Below are 13,948 nucleotides of genomic sequence, written 5' to 3'. Positions count from 1 at the left end.
CGTTTTAATTAATTTATTGTAATTACTTCATTTTAATTCATTGATGTATTTATTTATTAGTTTTAATTAATACATTTTAATTACTTTATTTATTTTAATTAATGTATTTATTGATTTCCCTATTTAAAAAAAAAAACTCCTATAAAACTCCTCTAAAAGGTAAAACAACAACAACAAAAAACACACAAATACAAATAAAGGTTTATTTGTTTGTCTGGCATGATCACCAGTAGGTGGCGGTAGTGCACTATTCAATTGTTTCGAACCGCTGTTAACATTAACAAGAAGAAGAAGGGACGCGTTTCCGCCTTCCATGAGTCCAGTCCATCCATGCTGATTTGAAAATCAAAAGATTCAGTTTCTCTGATTCTGAGTTTATTTTATTCATTTCACCATGTCTATTAAACTGAACGCTCTTTTCAGCGACTCATATGTGGATATAAGCCAGTACAGAGACCAGCATTTTAAGGTGAGTGTAAATCCATGTTATTTTTCGAGTATTATTCTTTCCTTTTGATAAGGAGACAAAAATAAAATAGACTTAACTATATTATTAAATACGTTATTTATAGATATGTCCCTCATACGCTGTCAAGTACTCAAAAATAAATAAAAACTAGGAAAATATGGAATAGGCGAAGGAGTCCTTGGATAATATATGTTCAATATTTATATTTTTAATTCAAACATGTTCAATATTATTTGATTGTTAAATGCATTATTTCATACGGTTCATTTTAAAAGAGTATGTTAGAGACAATTATTAATATTATAGGGATAATACTAGTAAAATATTGTCTAATAAAGCCAAAGCTTTAGTACTAGTCAAATACATTAATATTGTGAAATATTATTATAATTTAAAATAGCTGTTTCTATCTGAATATATGTAATGCTGTAATTTATTCCTGTGATCAAAGCTGAATTTTCAGCATCATCCAGTCTTCAGTGTCAGTGTCTGTATCCTTCAGAGATTTGATGCTCAAGAAACATTTATGATTGTTATCAATGATGAAAACAGTTGTGCTGCATAATCAGTTTTGAAAGTCTTTTTCTGGGATTCTTTGAGTAGAAAGTTCAAAAGAACAGCATTGATCATCAGAAATATAAATATTTTGTAGAATTGTTATTTCTGGTCAATTGAATGTGTCCACTGTACAAAATATATATTTTTTCCTCAATAAAAAGCATTAAAGTGGTCCCAGCTTTAGAGCAGTTGGTGTGTAAGATGGCAGACGGTGCTCTTCACTCGTGTCACTCGCTCAGAAACGACTCCAACATTGCTGTAAATGATTGCAGGGTAATCGTTATGAGCAGGAGAAGCTCCTGAAGCAGAGTTCCACGCTGTACGTGGGAAACCTGTCCTTCTACACCACCGAGGAGCAGGTGCATGAGCTCTTCGCTAAGAGTGGAGACGTCAAGAGGATCATCATCGGCCTCGACAAAGTCAAGAAGACGGCGTGTGGCTTCTGTTTTGTAGAGTATCCTTTTCATCCACAACCAGGTGATGTGAAATGCAAATGCTGTCATATCTGTTATCTTAACTGTGTGTGTGTGTGTGTGTGTGTGTGTGTGTGTGTGTGTGTGTGTGTGTGTGTGTGTGTGTGTGTGTGTGTGTGTGTGTGTGTGTGTGTGTGTGTGTGTGTGTGTGTGTGTGTGTGTGTGTGTGTGTGTGTGTGTGTGTGTGTGTGTGTGTGTGTGAGAGAGAGAGAGACTGAGTTGGGGTGGGGAATATGTCCAAAAACTTATTTCATGATATGAGAGATTTTATTTCATGCTAACGATATAGTTATTTTATTTTTGTTATTTATATATATATATATATATATAAAAAAAAAGCAAAATATAGCTGCAAGCAGCGATGAAAAGGCCCTCGCACCCGTGCCACGGCCACCTGGTGGCTTTAGGAAAACAGAGCATGGTGGGCAATATGCATTTAAGTATATAAAAATAGGAAGACTACGGCCCTGTCCCAAATGGCACCCTAAACCCTCACGGTCTTCCTCCGAGTCCGCACTTTCACAACGTAATGGCGCGTTTCCTGCTGGGTAGAAGTCCGCTGCGTAACCCGCATCAGTGCGGGCTCGGCAGAAGTGCGCATCGAGGGCGCATATCGACCTCAAAGGGGGCGCTCGCGAGCACCCTTCTGAGACCTAAAATGACAAATGGGATACCCTGCGGTTTCGTGGACTTAACGAACACGTGCACAAAGCGGCCATTGTAAGTCCACAAGACCGAAAGTGCACATGAAGTGTGCCATTTGGGACAGGGCCTTTGTCATTCATTTGTATTTGCCAGTAGGTGGCGCTATGACTAAGTGAATATTGACATGCCATGTAGATGGCTTCAGACCCGGGCACTTGTCAAGTTTGGGGCAGATTGGACATTGTATGCCTTAGTTACAACAACTTCCTGTTACATTGTGAAACATCGAATTTTGTCAGGCCGCCACAGACACATGTCAAAATTCAGGGAAAACTCAAGAAGTACAAAACCAGGAAATTGCAAAAACTACAAAAATTTTGCAGAGAAAATTTAAAATCTCACTTCCTGTTTTCAGGTTTTGCTCCAGGGCTTTTTTTTTGGTATTGGACTGTTACATGTGTCTGCCGAATTTCATACTTGTACGTGAAACGTAGCGCGAACAGTGCTCAATTGAAATTTTGTAGGTGGGGCTATCAAGCCATTTTGCCACACCTAATTCTGAAACCCATATCAGACGTAAGTTTTCGCCACTTCTGACGCGTGCAAAGTTTCATGAGTTTTCGAGCATGTTTAGGCTCTCAAAAATGCAATTAATTTCAAGAGAAGAAGAATAATAGACAGAGCAATTTCAATAGGGTCCTCACATCATCGGTGCTCGGGCCCTAATTACAATGTCAGACTGTATTTACAAGAGACACTCAACATGATGGGCATTTTGACAACTGTGTCTGTATTTGACCATTCAGGCACAAAGAGAAATTAATTCGGGGTTCGCATACTGTCTGAGAGAGCTATTCTGGTGTGTGTCTTTCAGTGTGATTCTACATAGAGTAATTTTTTTCACAAATTACTCTTTTCTAAGATCTTATTTATGTGTACACACGCTTCTTGGAAAAGCATAGGAAACCGTATAAACGGTCACTCACTATGGACTAGGGCTGTGCGATTAATCGGAAAATAACCGAAACCGACATTCATAACCTCTAACCGACGTATTTTTCCCATGTCGGTTATTTCGGTTTTCACGTGACTCCGCCCCGTCAGTCACATCAAGTGCAGTTTGAAGGCACACAGAGAGATGCAGGAGCAGTTAACTGTGTTTATAGATGCCCAGAATCACTATAGTAACTGCATGTTTTACACAGTTTATACAGGTCAGTTAATTGCTGTTCTTATAGCCTACGCGCTGACACACACACACAGACGGTGCGCGCAAGCCCCGAAGCTGCTTTCACTTTCGTGCTCATAAAGTTTGTCAAGTAAATGCGTTTAAAGGCTTGCCAGTTTCAACATTTAGAGCGATTGTTAACTATTCAAAAACAACAATACAGAAAACTTCTCCGTTCAGTGCTCAGCTTTTTTCAGTGACACAGAGCCGAGCCGTGTCGCTTCTCTGAAAACGCACGCGCCCTGAAGGCAGACCTCTTTCACCTGCGTCCTCACAAAGCTTTGTCATTTGTATGTGGTTTAAGCCCTGCCAGTTTGAACATTAAAGCGAGTTTCGACCATCAGATGTGTATTATGTTGAACTAATGCCTGATATATTTTGACAAACGAACACTCAGACAGAAGCTGTGACTAAAGTAAAGTCACTAAAGTAGCTTAGAAACTCAACCGTTATAGGCATACATTTTAATACCTTTGAAGTAAGTACAAACCACAGCTTCATAATGAATAGAGACAGTAAGAGTAATTCACACACAATCACTCTCTCATTAATGCATTCAAATAAATGTAATGTAGGCCTACAGTGTTAATCTGTATCTGATGTACAACAAACAGAAATCTGCTCCATAGACAATAACTGCTGGAAGTGAACCGTTTCCTTCAAGTATTTTAAAATCACAATGCACTTTTTCATTAGAAAAAAAATTCCACCTTTAATAGTAGAAAATATTTACAGTACAAACCTTATAAGTGAACTTACTCAACCTTATGAGGGCGGCAAAAAAAAAGAAAAAAAGAAAGAAAAATAATCGTTCATTAATCGTAATCGAGGTCAAATGTTCAATTAATCGAGGTTTTTATTTTTGGTCAAATCGTTACAGCCCTACTATGGACCCTTTTCACATTTCCGGGGTTCTCAGCGGAAGTCACAGTTGGGTAAACTTCTATAGTGGTGAATGGGAGACAACAGCAAATATCATTTGTGTTTCCATTTAATCCAATAGCAAAAAAAAAAACCTGCACGTTTTCTGGACTTTTCAAAAGAGGGGAAAATATAGAGAGATTGATCATATTGGTCAGAAGAGAGAGAGAGAGATTTTGTGGTCACTCCCTCAGCCGTTGTATTAGAAACGCCCTCGAAGCAGCGTTTATTCATTTTTAGTAATTTACTGACAAGGTAATATAACAATATTTAGTGTTATACATTTTTTAAAACTTTACTACATTTCAAATATTGATAGCTGTGGAGAAAATACCATCAGTCTGAAAAGGGTCCATTGCATGAGTATGTTTTGAAAACATCATCCATATAAAACTGTCATTTACAGACGGCAGTATTATGAAATCATTTACTTGTGGTTTGTGATGAAGCTGCTGTCAGATCTAATAGTCACTGCTTCATGTTTTAACTAGTTTCTTGCAAACTCTCCATTACACTGTGCCTCATTTACAAAACAATCTGCGGTCAAATGCTCTGAACAAACATAATCCTCAGACACGATCCGGGAAGCCATTTAAATAAACCATCCAGTTGTTTCAGACGCTGGGATGCTTCTGAAGTCTGTACAGAGACACAAACAAGACGTTTAGACCGGACAATCAAAGTGAACCATCTTTCACTCTTCCATTTGTCCTGTTGTCGGCAGACTCAAGCGTGAGGAGTGCGTCAGAAACTGAACGCACATCTGTATGCTGTATCAGTGTAGACTGCTAGTCATTATAGTGGCTTATATTTGCTTTTAACAATCAAATTAAATTTGATTTCTCATGTCATGACCCCTTTTATATATTTGGGTACACTTCCTTATCAGTGTTGGAGATTAGCACACCGTAATTTAATTCCTCAAGATATCAATCTTTGACCACAATCACATTTAGTTTTCAGCAAAGACTTTTGCTTTCAAACACTGAAACCGTAACAATAGTGTCAGTTCTTTAACTGCTGATATGAAGATATTACACTCGTGCTGATGCTGAGAATGCCATGAGGTTTGTTAATGGTACGAGGCTGGATGACCGGATCATCCGAACGGACTGGGACGCAGGCTTTAAAGAGGGCAGACAGTACGGCCGGGGCAAGTCAGGCGGTCAGGTAAGTGCATAATGAAATCACTATAATCACAATAATTATTGCATTTATATTTCAGGAATATTGTTTCCTTTGGAGCCCCTAAAAGGACATTGTGATGGGAAAAAATATGAAATGGGACGAAATAAATTAATTTCTATGCTTTTGCGTTCCCTGCATTCGGGAGAACGCAAAACATTTGCGAGAGAACACAAAAGCCATCACCATGTCCCTTTAGGTGCTTTGTATTTTTCTTATCTGGATTCTTTTCCATTTTCAAGCCTTTCAATGTCAGTAATCCAAAATTTAAATTCTGTCATTAATTACTTGTGTAACTAAATGTAAAATGTGTACCTTGAATGCAATGTAAGTCGGTTTGGATAAAAGCGTCTGCCAAATGCATAAATGTAAATGTACTTGTGCTACGTAACACGAGAATGAACCTCATTGGTTCTTGCGGAAGCTCAAACGTACTGTGTAACACGAGAATGAACCTCATTGGCATTATGCATTAATTTGTGTTCCAAAGATCTTACGGGGTTGGAACGGCATGAGGGTTTAAGGAATTAATGACAGAATTAAAATTTTTGGGTGAACTAACCCTTAAACAATAATTTAAATATTGAATTGGTTATGTTTTCATTTTAGCCTCCACCATACATGTAGTATTATTTTACATTGTATAGCATTGTGTGATACCATTTTTAAAGTGTGCACCTGTTACCAGCCAAAGTGGTTTTTCCAAGCCATCTCTCTGTGTTTCCAGGTCAGAGATGAATACAGGCAGGACTATGACCCCGCCAGAGGGGGTTATGGGAAGCTGGTGCAGAAAGTTTGAACATGCCTTTTACTAGAATTTCTTTTTTTTTATTTTTACATTTGCCTTTTCCAGGTTAAAAATAAATGCGGACAGGACTGAAGGCTGTCAGAAATGTTAGTTTTGGGATGTAACAGTAACAGATTTAGAATCTGTGTGTGTAATGTACATATTAGAATTTAGTGCTTTAGGAATGTCCATGCCTGAAATTCATCTAGTCTGGCATTTGTAGTTAATCTTTTTTTTTTTAATTTTTAATAAATGCTGTTTTATAAACTGTGCCTTGTGTTTTCAGTGTCTACTCATGCATCATTTTGTGATTTTCAGGAAATCTAGTCTGGTCTGGTGACGCATTAAAGGGGTGGTCGAAATCATAAATCAGTATAAAATCGCTTCACAGTCTTTCAACCACACAGTATCATTATTACACCGATCAGATCAGACCAAGCGGCAACCTCCCGCAGTTTCTCTTGAAGCCAATACGGAAGTGACATATACTGCAATTCATCGACTGGCTGCTAGGGACAGGCTCCAGAAGGGAACAGAATCTCATTGAGCCCCATGTTAAAATGCCCAACTTTACAGAAGAATAAAACATGTTTACAGCCTGGTACAAATTGTGGTTTTGGTCTATACGGCTAATTTTGCCCTTCATGACAACTGGGGGGGGGGGGGGGTGAATTTTTTTATAACTCATTCGTTTACATTATATAAAGCATTAAAGTTCTGCATAATTAAGGGCGTGGCCACATCGAGTGACAGGTGGATAGCCATTTATCTGCTGTCTGTTAGTCATCGCGTCACTTCAGCTCCGCCCACGTCCCGCCTTTTTGCCTATTTTCTGTTATCCAGGAGTGACGCGCGATGACGCGTTGCCAAGATGGCAACAGCCATCTCGTCCATACTTTGCGCGTCAGAACGGCTCATCAGATTCCTATGGGTGACGTCACAGACACTACGTCCATATTTTTTTTACAGTCTATGGATCAGACATAACATTGACCACTGACGGGTGAAGTGAATAACACTGATTATCTCTTCATCACGGCACCTGTTAGTGGGTGAATATATATAGGCAGCAAGTTATCATTTTGTCCTCAAAGTTGATGTGTTCGAAGCGGGAAAAATGGGCAAGCATAAAGATTTGAGCGAATTTGACACGGGCCAAATTGTGATTGCTAGACGACTGAAGCATCTCCAAAACTACAGCTCTTGTGTGGTGGTTCCTGGTCTGCAGTGGTCAGTATCTATCAAAAGTGGTCCAAGGAAGGAACAGTGGTGAACTGGCGACAGGGTCATGGGCTCATTGATGCATGTGGGGAGCGAAGGCTGGCCTGTGTGGTCTGATCAAACAGATGAGCTACTGTAGCTCAAATTGCTCAAGACGTTAAAGGGATAGTTCACCCAAAAATGAAAATTCTGTCATTTACTCACCCTCAAGTTGTTCCAAACTTGTACAAGTTTCTTTGTTCTGCTGAACACAAAAGAAGATCCTTAGAAGAATGTTTGTAACAAAGCAGTGAGAGCAACCATTGACTACCATAGTATTTTTTTCCCTACTATGGTAGTCAATGGTTGCTCTCTCTGCTTTGTTACAAATTCTTTCTTCTAAGTATCATCTTTTGTGTTCAGCAGAACAAAGAAACTCGTACAGGTTTGGAACAACTTGAGGGTGAGTAAATGATCACAGAATTTTCATTTTTGGGTGAACTATCCCTTTAATGCAGGTTCTGATAGAAAGGTGTCAGAATACAAAGTGCATCGCAGTTTTGCGTATGGGGCTGCAGTCCAGTCAGGGTGACCATGCTGACCCCTGTCCACCGCCGAAAGTGCCAACAGTGGGCATGTGAGCATCAGAACTGGACCACAGGGCAATGGAAGAAGGTGGCCTGGTCTGATGAATCACGTTTTCTTTTACATCATGTGGATGGCCGGGTACGTGTGCGTCGCTTACCCGGGGAACACATGGCACCAGGATGCACAATGGGAAGAAGGCAAGCCAGCGGAGGCAGTGTGATGCTTTGGGCAAAGTTCTGCTGGGAAACCTTGAGTCCTGCCATCCATGTGGATGTTACTTTGACACGTACCACCTACCTAAGCATTGTTGCAGAACATGTACACCCTTTCATGGAAACAGTATTCCCTGGTGGTTGTGGCCTCTTTCAGCTGGATAATGTGTCCTGCCACAAAGCAAAAAATGGTTCAGGAATGGTTTGAGGAGCACGAGTTTGAGGTGTGGACTTGGCCTCCAAATTCCACAAATCTCAATCCAATCGAGCATTTGTGGGATGTGCTGAACAAACAAGTGCGATCCATGGAGGCCCCACCTCGCAACTTACAGGACTTAAAGGATCTGCTACTAAGATCTTGGTGCAAGATACCACAGCACACCTTAGGGGGTCTAGTGGAGTCCATGCCAGGCTGTTTTGGCAGCAAAAGGGGGACCAACTCAATATTAGGAATATAATGTTATGCCTGATTGGTGTATATCATTATCAGTCTTGAAAAAATATATATTATTAAAGAAGCACTGGGGGGTATTCCAGAAAGCAAGGTTGACTTACTGTCACATACACTCACCTAAAGGATTATTAGGAGCACCATACTAATACTGTGTTTTACCCCCTTTCTCCTTCATAACTGCCTTAATTCTACATGGCATTGAAAGGGACATGGTGATGGTGCTGAAAGCATTCTTTAGATATGTTGGCCCATATTGATAGGATAGCATCTTGCAGTTGATGGAGATTTGTGGAATGCACATCCAGGGCACGAAGCTCCCGTTCCACCACATCCCAAAGATGCTCTATTGGGTTGAAATCTGGTGACTGTGGAGGCCATTTTAGTACAGTGAACTCATTTTCATGTTCAAGAAACCAATTTGAAATGATTCGAGCTTTGTGACATGGTGCATTATCCTGCTGGAAGTAGCCATCAGAGGATGGGTACATGGTGGTCATAAAGGGATGGACATGGTCAGAAACAATGCTCAGGTAGGCCGTGGCATTTAAACGCCCAATTGGCACTAAGGGGCCTAAAGTGTGCCAAGAAAACATCCCCCACACCATTACACCACCACCACCACAAGCCTGCACAGTGGTAACAAGGCATGATGGATCCATGTTCTCATTCTGTTTACACCAAATTCTGACTCTACCATCTGAATGTCTCAACAGAAATCGAGACTCATCAGACCAGGCAACATTTTCCCAGTCTTCAACGGTCCAATTTTGGTGAGCTTGTGCATACCTCGGTTGTAACGAGTGGTTATTTCAGTCAAAGTTGCTCTTCTATCAGCTTGAATCAGTCGGCCCATTCTCCTCTGACCTCTAGCATCAACAAGGCATTTTCGCCAACAGGACTGCCACATACTGGATGTTTTTCCCTTTTCACACCATTCTTTGTAAACCCTAGAAATGGTTGTACGTGAAAATCCCAGTAACTGAGCAGATTGCGAAATACTCAGACCGGCCCGTCTGGCACCAACAACCATGCCACGCTCAAAATTGCTTAAATCACCTTTCTTTCCCAGGCCTAGTCCACACGTACACGGGTATTTTTATAACCAGAGTTTTTCCTCCTCCGTTTTAAAAAACAATCGCGTCCACACAAGCACGGTTTAAAAAAAATCTCCGTCCACATGAAAACGCGAAACCGCGCTATGATTGGCTGCTTGATTTCCACATGGGTCCCATCCACGGCACCGATGCACTGAGGGATGCCATGGGCTCAGTGAAACCCTTCTACAAGTTTACTTTGGAATCAGTGACAGGTAACTGTATACACAGGGGCAGGGCTCAAGTGGACTGAAGCTTCACACACTTGCCTTACTATGTTGTATTATTGTATTCTGGCGCCTCTGTTCTGCAATACAATGAGATAACTGCGCATGTATCTGTATATATGTAATAAGCGCTGTTAGCAGAGTTATTAAAAGTTACATCCGCCATTGCATAGACTCCACTCATGTATAAACAAAAGCGATAACGGCGCACATTTCGACTTAACAAGCCGAAATCTCCGGTTTCACCATATTCACGACAACGCTGTAACCGGAGTTTCTAAAAAACTTCACCCTGGCCGGAGTTTTCAAAAAAGTCCGGTTTCAGTAACCGGATACTGCGTTTGCGTGTGGACGAACAGCCAAACCGCGTAGAAAAAGCTGCGGTTTTGAAAATACCTATGTTCGTGTGGACAGGGCCTCATTCTGACATTCAGTTTGGAGTTCAGGAGATTGTCTTGACCAGGACCACACCCCTAAATGCATTGAAGCAACTGCCATGTGATTGTTTGATTAGATAATTGCATTAATGAGAAATTGAACAGGTGTTCCTAATAAACCTTTAGGTGAGTGTATACCACAAGCTTAACTTACCGTCCCAAACCTTGCTTAAACAGAGCTAAACCTTGACTAACTGGGGCCCAGGTCAGGAAGCAGGCGGACTGGCTTAACCGACAGCCTGCTAGCTGTCTCACGTCACAGAAGTCAGATAAATCCCAACACATAGAGATTCTCACACCTAGATACTATCACATAGATAATAGTAAATACAAAAAAACCCATCAAAACCATTCAACGGTAAAAATGTAATTGATGTCCGATGACAGATATAATACAGATGAACAAATGATAAAGCTCGGGCTGCTGAATATTCGATCCCTTTCCCCAAAAGCGCTTATTGTTATTGATATGATTACAGATACTAATCTACAGGGCCGTGCAGAGAGTTCTTCAGGGGCAGGGGCTCAAATGTAAAAAAGGGGCAATATATATATATATATATATATCCTTATGCTCATCAAGCCTGCATTTATTTAATCAAAAATACAGAAAAAAACAGTAGCCTAATATTGTGAAATTTTATTACATTATGTTCTTTTTAACTTTTTATTAATCAAAGAATCTTGAAAATAGTATCACAGTTTCAATCATTGACATTAAATCCTCATATTAGAATGATTTCTGAATGATCATGTGACACTGAAGAGTGGAGTAATGATGCTGAAAATACAGCTGTGATCACAGGAATAAATTATATTTTAAATTATTTTAAAATAGAAAAACATTATTTTAATAATATTTCACAATATTGCTGTTTTTTATCAAATAAATGCAGGCTTGATGAACATAAGAGACTTTCATAATGCTGCATAATATTCAAAAATGGTAATATAATAAAGTCCTTTCACGTATCTTCACATAATAGGCCTGTATGCCGGTGGCACTTGGTTTTTGTTAACTTTGATAGTTTCATGAAATGGTAAACGGTGTATCAATTTACATAAATACAAGTGAATTTAACACTTAGCCTACCATTAATGCGACGTTTGCTGCTGCTGCTGCTGTGGTTTTGTGCAGGGATTTGTTTGTTGTCTGTTAAAATCCATTTTGTCAGTGATGCAATTTATAAAATGAGACAAACCGCAGGAAATCGTTCCACAAACGTTTGTTCGTCTGTCCATGTAATTTTCAACCGATTTATGAATAAGAACAGAAAATTACCGCTCCACTTCACATCGCCCAATGGAATTTGAACTTTGTATATACATGACAAACGGGCATTGGTGAATTGTGTAATACTTTAAAATATATAATATATAGATTTGTAATTAAATCAACACATTAGCTCTGATTATGGATGAAAAAAAATATTGGTTTACTTTTTTTCCCGTAAGGCCACAAACTCTCTGAAAGGACCATATTTGGCTCGAGAGCCGCTTCCGAACAGAGGAAAATCAGCTGTCAATCAAAACGCACGCGATCCATAGCAACGCGTTATGGCAACGCCTCAACAGAAATTGTCCGACTTTTGAGCCGTTCGTTACTATTGTATACATTGTCATGTTATAATAATCACATTTATTTAGTTTTGTTGACCACGATATTATCATTGATATTTGTCTGAGAGGGGCACTTTTGATTCATTTTGAAAAAGGGCAGGGGCTCGAGCACCCAAAGCCCCCCCCCCTCTGCACGTGCCTGCTAATCTAGATGTGCTGTGTTTGACAGAAACCTGGCTAAAACCTGACGATTACATTACTTTAAATGAGTCCTCCCTCATGATTATTGTTATAAACAAAATTATTGTAATTTATAATAATATCTTCAGTATTACTCAGAAGTCTAGTTTCAAATATAATTCCTTCGAAAATTTGGTGCTTTATGTAACATCATGTAGTGTAATTGATAAATCCCGCTTGACATTTGTGCTGGCTACTGTATATAAGCCACCAGGGCACCGTACTATACAGACATTACCAAAGAATTTACTGTTTTTCTATCAGAGTTCGTACTGACTGCAGATAAAGTACTAATTGTTGTTGATTTTAATATCCATGTAGACAATGAAAAGACGCATTGAGAACATTCAGAGACATTCTAAACTCTATTGGAATCAGGAGCCACTCATCGCCATAATCATACTTTAGACCTAATATTGTCACATGGAATAAATGTTGATACAGTTGAAATTCTGCAGTAGAGCGATGACATCTCAGATCATTACCTAGTATCATGTATACTTAATTTAGCTAAGGCTGCAAAGCCGTCCTGTCGCTTCAAATATGGCAGGACTATCACCGCTGCCACTAAAGATTGCTTTGTAAATAATCTTCCTCATCAGTTTCATCTCTTCAGCATCCCAGATTGCCTAGAGGAACTCGATGTTGCAAAATAAACTATTGACTCTCTCTTTTCCAGCACTTTAGACACAGTTGCTCCCCTGTGCTTAAAGATGATTAAAGAAAATAGTCCAACGCCGTGGTACAACAAGCACACTCGGGCCCTTAAAACAGCAGCCAGAAAAATGGAGTGCAGTTTTTTGCATTTTGTGGAAAGAGAGCATGATTGCATACAGAAAGGCCGTAAAAACTGCTAGATCTGCACACAACCCAAGGTATTTATTCGATGCAGTGGCTAAATTAATGAAAAATAAAGCTTCCAACTTCTGATGTTTGTAAACAGCACAGCAGTAATGACTTTATGAACTTCTTTACGTGTAAGATTGATAAGTTATTAGTAATAACAATTATAACTAGCAGCCGTCTACTACAGTATCACATCAGTCACTGAGGAAAAATTACACTCATTCACGACTATAGGAGAAGAATTGGCTAAACTCGTTAAATCATCAAAATCAACATGTATGCTCGACCCTAAACCGACTAGGCTGTTAAAAGAGATGCTTCCAGAGGTCCTCTAATTAATATCATTAATTAATCTTTGTCATTAGGATATGTACCGAAAACTTTTAAGTTGGCTATTATTAAACCACTTATTAAAAAAACACAACTTGATCCTACAGAATTAGTCAATTATAGGCCAATCTCAAATCTACCCTTTCTGTCAAAAATACTAGTAAAGCCATTGCCTCACAATTATGATCCTTTTTTAGAAAGAAATGGTCTCTGTCAGGATTTCCAGTAAGGATTTGGACTGTATCATACTAGTTTAGTACTGAAACTGCTGTCATCAGAGTTACAAATGATTTGCTCTTATCATCCGATCGTGGTTGTATCTCTCTATTAGTGTAACTCGATCTTAACACTGCATTCGCTACTATCGACCACAACATTCTTTTGAATAGACTCGAAAATTATGTTGGCATTAGTGGAATTGCATTGGCATGGTTTAAATCATACTTATCTGACCGATATCAGTTTGTAGCAGTAAATGAAGAGATGTCACACCG

The 13,948-nt window shown here is 39.4% G+C and overlaps 1 protein-coding gene across 1 annotated transcript; it reads left to right on the top strand.

The window, feature by feature from the left end:
• Window positions 1-279: 279 nt before the first annotated feature.
• ncbp2 (nuclear cap binding protein subunit 2) lies at window positions 280-6,868 on the top strand. The gene is made up of 4 exons (XM_079808289.1): window positions 280-469; window positions 1,300-1,481; window positions 5,326-5,464; window positions 6,207-6,868. The coding sequence occupies exons 1-4, from the start codon at window positions 395-397 to the stop codon at window positions 6,276-6,278; spliced, it is 468 nt and encodes a 155-aa protein (XP_079664415.1). The 5' UTR covers window positions 280-394; the 3' UTR covers window positions 6,279-6,868.
• Window positions 6,869-13,948: the final 7,080 nt, after the last annotated feature.

The sequence above is a fragment of the Gobio gobio genome (assembly GCF_949357685.1).
Source record: "Gobio gobio genome assembly, chromosome: 24".
NCBI lineage: Eukaryota > Metazoa > Chordata > Actinopteri > Cypriniformes > Gobionidae > Gobio > Gobio gobio.
The sequence above is the reverse complement of the archived record's forward strand: the minus strand, read 5'-3'. Positions and strand labels throughout refer to the sequence as shown.

Coding starts and splice junctions, on each gene's coding strand:
- ncbp2 (XM_079808289.1), top strand. CDS start 395: ATGTCTATTAAACTGAACGCTCTTTTCAGCGACTCATATGTGGATATA. Junction 1,482..5,325: donor TGTGGCTTCTGTTTTGTAGA/GTATCCTTTTCA, acceptor GCTGATATGAAG/ATATTACACTCGTGCTGATG. Junction 5,465..6,206: donor GGGGCAAGTCAGGCGGTCAG/GTAAGTGCATAA, acceptor CTGTGTTTCCAG/GTCAGAGATGAATACAGGCA.